The sequence below is a fragment of the Oncorhynchus keta genome, chromosome 3, assembly GCF_023373465.1.
Source record: "Oncorhynchus keta strain PuntledgeMale-10-30-2019 chromosome 3, Oket_V2, whole genome shotgun sequence".
In the NCBI taxonomy this organism is placed as follows: Eukaryota; Metazoa; Chordata; class Actinopteri; order Salmoniformes; family Salmonidae; genus Oncorhynchus; species Oncorhynchus keta.
Genome location: NC_068423.1, coordinates 7,424,844 through 7,439,158, shown reverse-complemented (window position 1 = coordinate 7,439,158; position 14,315 = coordinate 7,424,844). Strand labels below are relative to the sequence as shown.

At 41.6% G+C, this 14,315-nt stretch overlaps 1 protein-coding gene across 1 annotated transcript in view; it reads left to right on the top strand.

Annotated features, from left to right (window-relative positions):
• Nucleotides 1-493: 493 nt before the first annotated feature.
• gpam (glycerol-3-phosphate acyltransferase, mitochondrial) overlaps nt 494-14,315 on the top strand; it is a 41,087-nt gene continuing 27,265 nt past the window's right edge. Inside the window, exons 1-4 of the mRNA XM_035746388.2 lie at nt 494-662; nt 12,484-12,612; nt 12,909-13,028; nt 13,532-13,605. Coding sequence (XP_035602281.1) covers nt 12,517-12,612; nt 12,909-13,028; nt 13,532-13,605 — 290 coding nt within the window. The 5' untranslated portion in view covers nt 494-662; nt 12,484-12,516. The remainder of the gene's footprint in view (nt 663-12,483; nt 12,613-12,908; nt 13,029-13,531; nt 13,606-14,315) is intronic.

Sequence of the window (14,315 nt, the reverse complement as noted above, 5' to 3'; positions counted from 1 at the left end):
ACAGTAGGTGGCGGCAATACACCAGGATGAAATGGATTTCTAAACTAACCTCCTTTGTTCAATAGATTGTAGCACAGAAAGAACAATGAGCTAGATATTTCACCGGATGTAAAAATGTGAAGCAACCGGTTCCCGTTTCCACTCACTACCAAATATGGTGATGAACGGAAGCCCAGTGGCCAGCAGTGGGAGAAGATGGGGCGAGACGGATTTTGTCTGCCATTCTGCATATTCTCTCATATATTAAACATTTGATCTCCTTACAGTTTTCTGATTCCGAAACTAGAATTTGTAACAGACCGAGTGGACTGAGTTTGGAAGACTTTGCCAAAGTAAAAAAAAAGGCGTTTAGAAGGAGTGCATGGGCGAATTGAATGGTTGCTTTGCACACGCTCACTTTACATAGTAGGCGTTTCCTAATGAAATATGCAAATACATGCTAGAACGCGCCAATAGGATCTCACCACTCGTGTTTGTCACTGCCCACCTCTTTGCTTGATCGGCCAACTAGGATTAATTTGCTCCCATTGGAAACGACAGGCTCTGGTCTATCTTTAAAAAAATCTTTGGTGATAGTCTGCCATTAACTCTCGAAGAAGAACATTGCGCCAACGGGGGTATATTCACAAGACATGGTGGTGCAGCTAGAGGTCGTATACAAGGTAAGGCTGAGAATGTTTTAAAATGTAATATTAACGCTAGCTAACATTGTGTTGATTTGTCCCACGACGTTGGTGAAACGGGTCGGTGCGATTGCCTGCGGGTTTCTGTATAGTCGTACTAGCCTTTATGCTAGCTAACTAAACTAACGGTAGCTAGCTAGCCTGAGTGAATGGTGTGAATTAGGTTGACCATTGAATGAAATAGCGTCATAGTACTAGCTTATGTTAGCTTAGCGTCAACTGGTTTTGTCTAGAATGGATACAGATTTGGTCAAAATTGACTTTAATAACCGGTTTAGGAGGATTTCCATGCACAATCGGCTGCCTAGGCAACTTCTATTTTACGCAGCAGGTTATAATAATTAACGTATTATGTTAGGATAATTAGGATAACAAGGTCAGGAAAAAGGTTAGGGTTAGCTCAAATGCAAAAACTATTTTCGGCGTAATTTGACAAAAGCTCTATCCCATCTAAACAACCGATCCAACTGTGATTTGATGATCAGGCAACAATATGAGCTAGCCTGTGCTGTGTAGCTAAACACTGCACCTGTCCTTGCCTATGCAGTTTACTCAGCCATGAAGCTACTTCACACGTCACCTTTATGTTCACTACAATGACAAATTGCGAAATTATTTTCGTTAAGATTTCATTATCATCATCCCCCACAATGGCATCTGTCTTGTCCGGCTTAATTTGACCCGTTTTTAATGAAGATTAACAGGCAGTTTGTGAGTCGGATTAACCTAGCTAGTAGCCACCCACGCGTGGATAAGATGTTTTGGCATGCAAACGACCTACTCAGCGTTTCATTTCTAGGAAGAAAACATCAATGTATGTATAACTGCTAATGAGTCCAATAAGCGATGTGTGCAGTAGCTATACCTTTCATATGTATGCCTAGCTTGCAAGATGTGTGAAAGGTCAATGTACCACATCTATCGTTTTACCTTTTTATTTAACTTGGCAAGTCAGTTAAGAACCAATTCTTATTTTCAATGACGGCCTGGGAACAGTGGGTTAACTGCTTTGTTCAGTGGCAGAACGACAGATTTTTACCTTGTCAGCTCGGGGATTTGATCTTGCAACCTTTCGGGTTACTAGTCCAACGCTAGGCTACCTGCCGCCCCATATGTCCGTTCAATTGAAGCATTCTTAATAGGACTAATGATAATAGCTCTCTTAGATTGTTTTGTAAATATTGATGGCCACAGGCAATTCATATGCCTGTACCAGGATCAGTGAAGCGTCCATACGTGTTAAGATTTCTATGAGCTAAGTCCCAAACCCCTATTTGCCTTGCTTTTTTGGGGCAGAAGTAGTGAAGCCAGTATTATAAAATAATAATAATTATAATACCTTCAAAAATGTTATGAAGCCGGTGTTTGGTGTTATGATGGTAGTCCTACCATCAATAATTTCCTCACTACCCCTGTTTGAACACGGCAGGTCATTGACCTTTGCAAATCCAGCAGAATTCTAGTCACACTTCTGTCATCAATGTGCGGGTCACCTACTACAAGAACACAAAGGGACAATGCAGCAAAGCTCAGTATGTCATTCATTGCTTGCTTGAGCTGGGCAGGAGCAGTTTGGCTTAGTTTATGTCCTATTCAGTGATTAGCCACACACACATATATTTATACATACATACTCACACACTTAAACATGCACCCTTGTTGGTGTAGCTATCCATTTATAAAGAGATTCTCTCAGCGTCTGATGGTGACCTAGTTCTAAACTGGAAGGCACTACCCATGGCGTGATTTTCCGATTAATTACATTAGGAATTTCTCCCCAAGCTATCTGTCCACAAATTAAGTTGTGTGTGTGTATACTCGTTTTCCTGTTTGTCAATGCACAGTGATTAGCATAAGCCTACCACAGTGAATGTTGAGCTATTATATTGGCCATGGATTTATACTGTAGCCAGATTAATTTTAGTAATAGGTTTGATGAACTGTAGTAGGCTTTCTGCTTCGGTATCATAAACGTATTTCAAGCCAATGAATCAGCCTCATTGAAACTGTTTTTATATTGACTTGGGCATGAACTGCCAAACATAAGAAATGGAATGATCAGAAGAATAGTCTACATGTCACTCAGCCCGACTGAGACTTGCCATTGACCTACATCAAAAACAGGGGGACAAAGGGAGCGACGGAGTGAAAGGAAAAGCGAAGGAAGGAGAGGGGGAAAAGAAAGGTTCACTTGACTTCAATTCCACCCGGTCCCATAGCTTTGTGCCAGACCTACGTTTCTGAGTAACGATAAATCATTGTAAATAGGTTGGTAGCCACGAACCTAATGCTTGTTATACCTAATGCTTGTCTTCCAGAAAGTTAAGCTTCCGGCTTACGTACAGCAATAAGGGCTTTTGTGAGGACAAACACTGTTCCGTTGATGACTCCAGCTAAAAGTCCTGACGATGGGCTTTTATGATACTGCATCTCATGTCACCCCAAGGTTGGCTTGCTGCTATGTTACAGTGAGTGGGTTCATTTGACTGCAGGACTACAGGGAAAGGCAATAGTACAGAATATGTTGCTCTTTGTTTAGTGGAAAGTTTCTCTTTCCAGGCTGCCTGGGCAATGTGATAACAAGAACTTTGGGTACAGACGCGTATAAGATTGGAGGAGACTGTATTCTCATTGTGCGCTATTGTATTTTCGCTGAGCTCACTTGGAATAGGCAAACTCCCTTTTTTGCTCAATTTTAGAGGAAAAGACGAGCTAGATTTTCTGTCCATATTTTCTTTTAAACAAAGAGCCATTTTTGAACGTAAACACAACAGGGTTCCCGGGGTTTGGGTTAAGTAAATAACATTTTCTGTGCAGCAAGAAAACAACACATTTATTGCAACGCAGCTGCAAGACCAATTGTGTTTTGGGGTTAACCAAAACACAGGGTTAGGCGATTCCATATCGAAGCAATCGCCTGTTCTCACCCATTTATGACCTTGGATCAGATGAGACATCCCACTGAATTTGAACTCAAAGCAGAGTGAAATTTAAATAAATAAAAAATCTCATGTTTACCCGGTAGAGAAATGGTTAGAATGTGATTTCTGGACCTGCCATGTGTATTTATTGATTAGATAATGTCATGTCGAGTCATAGGGAAGACCTTGCCTAACAGCTGTAGACTGCCAAGTCATCATCCCAGTATTGTAGAGATTTGGAAGGGGATATTTCAAGGGTCAACAAAGGATATTCTCATTATGGCTAGTAGGGCATGGAATTGCCAGGGACCTCATGATACTTAGGTGCTGGTACAGTGCATTTGAAAAGTATAATATACAGACCCCTTTACTTTTTCCATGTTTTGTTACAGCCGTAGTCTAAAATTGATAAGGGAAAAATAAATGTTATCAATCTACACACAATACCCCATAATGGCAAAGCAAAAGCAGGTTTTTAGAAATGTTTGCAAATATATTGAAAATACAAAACAGAACTAGAACTACCTTATTTAGTTGCGAATGCTCTCGCTGTGTGTCTGTAAAAGTTTGAGGATTTTAGGGAGAGGTCGACCGATTAATCGGAATGGCCGATTTCAAGTTTTCATAACAATCGGAAACTGGTAATTTTGGACGCAGATTTTGCCGAAATATATATATATTTTTTTAAAGATTTTTTTTTTAATCCTTTCTTTAACAAGGCAAGTCAGTTAAGAACACATTCTTATTTTCAATGACGGCCTAGGAACGGTGGGTTAACTGCCTTGTTCAGGGGCAGAACGACAGATTTTTACCTTGTCAGCTCAGGGATTCAACCTTACAAGTCCAATGCTCGAACCACCTGCCTCACGAGGAGCCCGCCTGTTACGCGAATGCAGTAAGAATGCAGTAAGAAGCCAAGGTAAGTTGCTAGCTAGCATTAAACTTAATCACTAGTTATAACTACACATGGTTGATGGTATTACTAGTTTATCTAGCGTGTCCTGCGTTGCATATAATCGATGCAGTGCGCATTTGCGAAAAAGGACTGCCGTTGCTCCAACGTTTACCTAACCATAAACACCAATGCCTTTCTTAAAATCAATACACAGAAGTATACATTTTTAAACCTGCATATTTAGCTAAAAGAAATCCAGGTTAGCAGGCAATATTAACCAGGTGAAATTGTGTCACTTCTCTTGCGTTCATTGCACGCAAATTCAGGGTATATGCAACAGTTTGGGCCGCCTGGCTCATTGCGAACTAATTTGCCAGAATATTACGTAATTATGACATAACATTGAAGGTTGTGCAATATAACAGGAATATTTAGACTGATGGATGCCACCCCTTAGATTAAATACGTAACGGTTCTGTATTTCATTGAAAGAATAAACATCTTGTTTTTTCGACATTATATTTTCCGGATTCGACCATATTAATGACCTAAGGCTCGTATTTCTGTGTGTTATGTTATAACTAAGTCTATGATTTGATAGAGCAGTCTGAGCGACGGTAGGCAGCAGCAGGCTCGTAAGCATTCATTCAAACAGCACTTTAGTGCGTTTTGCCAGCAGCTCTGCTGTTTATGACTTCAAGCCTATCAACTCCTGAGATTAGGCTGGTGTAACAATGTGAAATGGCTAGCTAGTTAGCGGGGTGCGCGCTAATAGCGTTTCAAACGTCACTCGCTCTGAGACTTGGAGTAGTTGTTCCCCTTGCTCTGCATGGGTAATGCTGCTTCGAGGGTGGCTGTTGTCATTGTGTTCCTGGTTCGAGCCCAGGGAGGAGCGAGGAGAGGGACGAAAGCTATACTGTTACACTGGCAATACTAAAGTGCCTATAAGAACATCCAATAGTCAATGGTATATGAAATACAAATGGTATAGAGAGAAATAGTCCTAAAATTCCTATAACTACAACCTAAAACTTCTTACCTGGGAATATTGAAGACTCATGTTAAAAGGAACCACCAGCTTTCATATGTTCTCATGTTCTGAGCAAGGAACTTAGACGTTAGCTTTCTTACATGGCACATATTGCACTTCTCCAACACTTTGTTTTTGCATTATTTAAACCAAATTGAACTTGTTTCATTATTTACTTGAGGCTAAATTAATTTTATTGATGTATTATATTAAGTTAAAATAAGTGTTCATTCAGTATTGTTGTAATTGTCATTATTACAAATAAATTTAAAAAATTGTCCGATTTTAATCGGTATCGGCCCTTTCTGTCCTCCAATAATCGGTATCGGCGTTGAAAAATCATAATCGGTCGACCTCTAATTTTAGGTGCCATGCTAAATATCTTCAGCCTCCTGAGGTTGTTAGTGACTTGTACGCGAAATAACTTTAAGCTTTCCACCTTCTCCACTGCAGTCCTGTCAATGTGGATAGGGGGTTTCCTGAAGTCCACGATCATCTCCTTTTGCTGACGTTGAGTGTGAGGTTCTTTTCCTGGCACCACACTTCTAGTCCTCACCTCCCTGTAGGCTGTCTCATTGTTGGTAATCAAGCATACTACTGTTGTCGTCTGCAGACTTGATGATTGAGTTGGAAGCGTGCATGGCCACGCAGTCATGGGTGAACAGGGAGTACAGGAGGGGGCTGAGCACTCACCCTTGTGGGACACTTAAAGGTCTTACTCACGCTAGCCACAGAGAAGGCCCTTCTCTGGTGGCACTACTATCCTCAAAGCGGGTGAAGAAGGTATTTAGAAGCCAGACGTATGTGGCTAGCGTGATGTGGCAGGGTCTACAGACAATTACGGACGTCTCATGTCTGATCCGTTGAATTGAAACTTCTTTGTCTCTGTACTGCCGTTTTGCCTGTTTGATTGCCTTTGGAAGGGAATAACAACACTGTTTGTATTCGGCCATAATCCCAGTCACCTTACCATGGCAAATGCAGTGGTTCGTGCTTTCAGTTTTGTGTGAATGCTACCATCTATCCATGGTTTCTGGTTATGGTAGGTTGTAATAGTCAGTTGGTACAACATCTCCTATACACTCCCTGGTAAACCATTTCAGTGTAATCGTCAGTATTATTCTTTGAAGCTACCCGGAACATATCCTAGTCTGCGTGATCAAAACAATCTTGAAGCTTGAATTCTGATTGGTCAGACCAGCATCGAATGGTCCTTAGCATGGGTAATTCCTGTTTAAGTTTCTTCCTGTTTTGAGTTTCTGCATCTAGGTAGGGAGGAGCAAAATGTAGGGCGTGGGAGGGCCTTGTAGGCATCTTGCCAGTTGGAGTAGCAGTGGTTGAGTGTACTACAGTCTAGAGATTGACCGATTTTAATCGGAACGCCCAATTTTAATTAGGGCTGATTTCAAGTTTCATTAAACAATCGTTAATCAGAATTTTTGGACACCGATTATGGCTGATTACATTGCACTCCACGAGGAGACTGCGTGCCAGGCTGACTACCTGTTATGCGAGTGCAGCAAGGAGCCAAGGTGAGGTGCTAGCTAGCATTAAACTTATCTTATAAAGACAAATAATGTTAACTACACATGGTTGACGATATTACTAGTTTATCTTGCTTGTCCTGCGTTGCATATAATTGATTTGGTGCCTGTTAATTTATCATTGAATCACAGCCTACTTCGCCAAATGGGTGACTTTTAACAAGCGCATTTGCAAAAAAAGTATTGTCATTGCACCAATGTGTACTTAACCATAAACATCAATGCCTTTCTTAAAATCAATACACAAGTATATATTTTTAAACCTGCATATTTAGCTAATATTGCCTGCTAACATGAATTTCATTTTAACTAGGGGAAATGGTTTAATCTCTTGCATTCTGTGCAGCAGTTTGTATCTGCAGCAGTTTGGGCCACCTGGCTCGTTCAGAGCTGTGTGAAGACCATTTCATCCTAACAAAGACCGTCATTAATTTGCCAGAATTGTACATAAATATGACATAACATTGAAGGTTGTGCAATGTAACAGCAATATTTCTAACAGGTTTGCCACCTGTTAGATAAAATATGGAACGGTTCCGCATTTCACTGAAAGAATAAACATTTTGTTTTCGAAATGATAGTTTCCGGATTTGACCATATTAATGACCTAAGGCTCGTATTTCTGTGTTATAGTTAAGTCTGATTTGATAGAGCAGTCTGAGTGGTGGTAGGCAGCAACATGCTCGTAAGCATTCATTCAAACGGCACTTTCCTGCATTTGCCAGCAGCTCTTCGCTGTGCTTCAAGCATTGCGCTGTTTATGACTTCAAGCCTATCAACTCCCGAGATTAGGTTGTCAATACTAAAGTACCTATTAGAACATCCAATAGTCAAAGGTATATGAAATACAAATGGTATAGAGCGAAATAGTCCTATAATAACTATAACCTAAAACATTTTACCTGGGATTATTGAAGATTCATGTTAAAAGGAACCACCAGCTTTCATATGTTCTGAGCAAGGAACATGAGCTTTTTTTACATGGCACATATTGCACTTTTACTTCTCCAACACTTTTGTATGTATGTAATTAATTGGTATCAGCTTTTTTTGGTCCTCCAATCGGTATCGGCATTGAGATATCATAATCGGTCGACCTCTACTACAGTCTGTTGACAGAACTTCAGCAGAGTTTTTCCTCGCATTTGCTTTGTTAAAATCCCTAGCTAAAATAAATCCACCTCAAGACATGTGATTTCCAGTTTGTGTGATTTAAAAAAAAAAAATATTTAAAAAAAAAAATATTTTTTTTTTTGCAAATCAATACTTGGAGTCAAAGTATTGATAAATGTAACTGTTTTATTTTTTAATCACTAATGGCAAGGCTATATTCAGCGATAAGACATGCAGGGGTGTGGTACATGGCCAATATACCAAGGCTAAGGGCTGTTACTATGTACTTCGCAATGCAGAGTGCCTGGTTACAGCCCTTAATCGTGATATATTGGCCATATATCACAAACCCCTGAGGTGCCTTTATTGATATTATAATCTCGTTAACAACATAATTAGAACAGTGAAAATAAATGTTTTGTCATACCTGTGGTATATGGTCTGATACCACGGCTTTCAGCTAATCCGCATTCAGGGCTTGAACATTATAATAAAACTTGATGGGCCTAGCCTAGATAGGCCATCTCTGTCAGTGTTGTTCAAAAACACAGAGCAGCAGCGCCACATGCGTGCACACAAGCAAAACACACACACAGCCCTGTGGGTTTGGTGGACCCTGCCTCTGCCATGCCCCTCCATAAATCTGGAGTGTCGGGACCCCTCTTCCCGTTAGTTGAACAATCAGGCGCAGGTGCTACTTTATACACACACACACACACACACACACACACACACACACACACACACAGAGGCTCTGGCCCCCGTCGCTGCTTCTCCATTCCTGTTCTCTCACACCCCATGGTGATTGGAGGTCTTTGTCTGGTGTGAGACATGGTCTGTTCTGTTGTATTTTCATCAGATCAAAACTGAATCAATGTCTGCTTGCATTTTTTCTCTCGTGGCCCAAACTCAGCAGCTCATGCCATAAGGGCAAATATATGCTTTGATTGAAACAAAACATGGTGGTTGGTAATTGGCGTGCAGATGCTTTATGAACGTTTCACCGGTAAAACGTGTTAAGCTATCCAGGGATTGGCATTAGTCTGAAAGGCACTTGCCCATCAGACAAGTCAGCAGTATTTTTGGGGGGGCTGCGTGAAGATAAGTCACTTGCCTGAAAATGTGAGAAAGGGTTCTTCAGTTTTAAGACTCTTATTCATTTAAATGAAACCTGGGCGTGAGCATGCCGGCCCCACGAGAAGCCTGCGCTGCTGTAGCGTAAAATTACCTTCAGGTTTTTGTTTTCAACAAACAGTTCATCCCCGAGATCAAAAGGATGTACAGTGCACTCGGAAAGTATTCAGACCCTTTGACTTTTTCCACATTTTGTTACGTTAAAGCCTTATTCTAAAATGGATGGGGTGAAAAAATCCCCCTCAATCTGCACACAATAGCCCATAATAACGAAGCAAAAACAGTTTTTAATACATTTAAAAAAAAATCTCTCTTTACATAAATATTCAGACCCTTTACTCAGTACTTTGAAGAGGCTGTAATTGCTGAAAAAATTGTGAGTCTTTTTGGGTATGATACTACAAGCTTGGCGCACCTGTATTTGGGGAGTTTCTTCCATTCTAATCTGCACGTCCTCTCAAGCTCTGTCGGGTTGGATGGGGAGCGCTGCACAGCTATTTTCAGGTCTCTCCAGAGATGTTCGATTGGGTTCAAGTCTGGACTCTGGCTGGGCCACTCAAGGACATTCAGAGACTTGTCCCGAAGCCATTCCTTCTCTGTCTTGGCTGTGTGCTTAGGGTTGTTGTTGTTTTGGAATGTGAATCTTTGTCCAAGTCAGGTCCTGGGCACTCTGGAGCAGGTTTTCATCAAGGATTTACTCCGTTCATCTTTCCCTCAATCCTGACTAGTCTCCCAATCCCTGCCACTGAAAAACATCCCCACAGAAAGACGCTGCCACCACCATGCTCCACCGTAAGGATGGTGCCTCTAGATGTGACGCTTGGCATTCAGGCCAAAGATTTAAATCTTGGTTTCACAAGACCAGAAAATCTTGTTTCTCATGGTCTGAGTGTCCTTTAGGTGCATTTTGGCAAACTCCAAGTGTGATGTTGTGCCTTTTTACTGAGGATTGGCTTCAGTCTGGCCACTCTATCATATAGATGGTTGTCCTTCTAGATGGTTCTCCAGTCTCCACACAAACTCTGGAGCTCTGTCAGGCTGACCATCGAGTTCTTGGGCATCTCCCTGACCAAGGCCCTTCTCCCTGATTGCTCAGGTTGGCTGGGTGGCCAGCTTTAGGAAGAGTCTTGGTGGTTCCAAACTTCTTCCATTTAAGAATGGAGGCCACTGTCTTCTTGGGGACCATCAATGCTGCAGAAATGTTTTGGTACCCTTCCCCAGATGTGCTTCAACACAATCCTGTCTCGGAGCTCTATGGACAATTCCTTCAATCTCATGGCTTGGTTTTTGCTCTGACATGCACTGTCAAGTGTGGGACCTGTTTTATATAGACAGGTGTGTGCCTTTCCAAATCATGTCCAATCAATTGAATTTGTACAACTTGTAGTCTACCTGTGGTTAAATTCAATTTCTAGTCCTATAGCGAAGGGTCTGAATATTTATGTAAAAGTATTTCTGTTTTAATTGAAAACATTTGCAAACACTTCTTAACCTGTGTTTGCTTTGTATTTATGGGGTATTGTCTGTAGCTTGAGGATTCTTCTTTTTTAAATCTTTTTTAGAATAAGGCTGTAACATAGCAGGATGGAAAAAGTAAAGGTGTCTGAATACTTATCGAATGCCTAGGCCTGGTCAGAGCACTGCTCACACTGACAAGTTATGCTTCAGTGTAGCAGGTAAAATAAAACATTTGTAGCACCTATGTAAGGCTGCTAGGTGTTTTTTGTTGTTGTTGAACACCTTAACTGGTCAACCACAGAGCAGGCTCAACCTGCCCGGCTACCATAAATGCCATACATTTTCCATCTTTCACTTAAACTTTAGGGATGGGCCAGGTGTACTGGAATTCTTTGCAGTTTTGTTGATTTTATTTTTAAATTTGAGGTGTCTTTGGTGGACGGGGTGGGTTCGGTCTGATCGCACACTTCTGCCTCATATCCCTCTGAGATGGTGTGTGTGAATACTCCAAATGCCCTGTTTTCCCTTCGACTCTGAAACAGCCAGCTCGGTTGTGCTTACTAGGGCTGGGACGATACCAGTATCACTTTCTTTCTTTTTTTCCATGGCAAAAAAATAACAAAGCAAACCCAAACTATTTGGTCCTTTTTAAAATTCTGCTGTATGTCAAATATTGTATGCTATAGCATAGGAAAATTTGACTCGAAGGCAACATGTGTGATTATGTGAATGTATGAATCTATATAGAGGTTAACTTATTAGTATACATGGGTTTATCTGCGTGTATTTTTACGTGTGTGTGTGTATTTGTGTCTGTCATTTGGGGTGGGTGGGTGTGGGTAGCCTATAACCTGACACCGAAGGGGAAAAAGGCTCTCGCCCACAGGTCAGCAAATTGGTTTCTGGTGGTAATACATACGTAGGTCATGAAGGACGTGAAGGAAAGAACTCGGGCTGGGAAAAAAATATCTCCACTCATTTTGCCACGTGCCAGTGGTGATGCCCCATGATCTATTTTGAGTAGCTGGAGAGGTCACTCACACCCCCAATTCTGTCATTCCCAGTCCCAACTCTAGGGCCCTATAAAACCTGCGCCGCAGACGTAATCGCAGAAATCTGACAATAAAACAGAATTCACCAATTTTATTTAAAAAACTTAGCAGGAAATCAATTAAATGTATTCAACTTATTAGAACATTTATTTGCCCAAGTTTATCATAAGACATGAACAGAATGCATCGGTGACTTGTATTTCCTGCAACTTTCTGAAGAGGCAATGCCACAGGAGCGCCCGTCTATGTGTGCGGTGCGCGATGATAATGGTAGGATGTAAAGGCGGGTCCCAAAAACCTCCTCAATTTAATGTTAACTTATGCCTCCCCTGGCAGAATTATATCATGACAGTTTGTCTCAATCCAGTGGGGATTTGTTTCAAACTCTGCCATGATCATGTGTGGTCCAGAAAACCGTCTCCTGCTAGCTGTGCAATTGAATTAAAAAAATAACTACACTCTGAAATGGACATTTTTAATTTGACACAACCCCAATTCTATCATCTGTCACCCCAGTCCAAACCCCCTCAATTGTTTGGCCTGCTCTGTTAGGTATGTAAGCGCCATATGGCTTGGAGCTCGGTCATGGCTATGGGGACGTCTTGATGGCATTTGTGTTGATCTGTGATTGTGAGTGTCTCTCGATCCCGCAGATTCCTAGCTGGTGTGTGATCTAAAGGGAGGAGATGGAAGTGGCCGTCACGATTGGGCCAGACAGCCTGCTCCAGGTCAATGGAGCTGACCAGGGAGGCAGCCGCTGGAAGCAGCCTAACGATGACTCAGTAAGATGGAATTGAACGATGAAGTGGTGATGTGGTTCTCCGTGTTTTTTGTTTTTTTTAGTTGCTGGGATTTTTATTTTAGGTGGGTTGGCGCTAATTTAGGGAGGACTGTCTTGCTCAGTAATGGTAGAGGAAACGCTAAGAAAGACTTGACCACCGATAGCGATGAGAATTGCTGTTGGTTGAGAATTTGTGTGGGTGTGAAAGACCAACACGGTGCAAAAATCTATCTATTTCCTATATGGGATTCTTTTGTTGTTTTGAACAATGGCGCAAACTGAAGTGTCTGTGTCCAGGACCGCAGTTCCAGTCCGTCTGTCCTGCGCTGTGTGACCAGCACGTGGAAGGAGGGCCTGCTGAACAGAAAGAGGCCATTCGTGGGCCGCTGCTGCCATTCTTGCACGCCGCAAAGTCAGGTGAGCCGAGCCGTGGTCTAGTTTACTCTAGCCGTGGACTTACTCAAACCCCAGCCTGGTGATCCCGAGTATTGCTTGGTTGTGTTCATTAGAGCTTTGATTAATCAATCAAGTATTTTGTTAATGAAATAGCAATGTTCTCTACCTATATAGTACTCTTAATGCCCCCAATTCATGTTAAGTTCAAAAGAATACACAATATAAATTGCTGACACCAGGTTTTCTTCTGTTTGGTGTACAGAATATGTAGGCACCAAACATAAGAAAAAGACAAACCGGAAGGGACTAATTAATTCCACCTGGAGGATGGAAAAAGTATTCCACTGAATAGATTCTATGGCTGATTCTCCCCGATCTGCCCCATCCTCCATTTTAGGTAGAGCCAAACCGCTGTTGGTGATATTCGATTTCGTAGAACCCCAGCGCATTAACTTATGCATACGTTTCTGTGTCCCAGCTTGCAATAGATTTACCTGACAGAGCTCCTCTTTTTTTTCTTCCAGGCGAGACTCTTCAACTCGAGCATTCCTTCTCTAGGACTGCGCAACGTGATTTACATCAATGAGACCCACACCAGGTAAGCCCACCACAGCACTTTAAGTCATTGGTCGTTCGTTTCTCTTTTAATAGACCTTTTTCATGTGGCGGCGTATTCAAACGCTGTGCCAACATGTTGTGCCGACATTCAACGTTTATTTCAAGCACGCAGGTTTGACACCTGGTACAGTGTAGTAGATATGCTGTACTTCAAACGACATGTACTCGCCACTTGTCTTATGAAGCTCAGGGTGTCCCTGTGAAACAGTGGGAAACTTAAGGATGAATAATTGACTGTCAACGGACACCAGCCACTCCTATCCGGTGACTGACCTCAGTGGTCCCAAAGTTTGCGATTGGCTACCTTGTGCCTTACAAAACAACATGACAAATGCATATGTGTTCATGTCAACAAAACACTAACTTGTATATTTGACAAAAGGAGTCTTATGACAGGTGGATTTTGGTGGTGGTAGTGTTGTGAAATTGCTTTTTTAAAATTGTAAATAATGACAAGTATTTCACTGTAACCATATTACTGTACAAGATAATGTAAACATTTAAATTCCACCCAAGTTGATCCTGCGCTTTGGTGGACTACAGCTGTTAAAATGTAATCATTTTGTTTAAATTTGTTTCTGTAAGGCTACGGTAACTATCTTAATAGTATATACTTGTGATTGGGTGCACTCTGATTGTTGTGGTTACTGTGTATGCAGAGTATGTGACAAGTGTTCCCTGTGGTCTTGC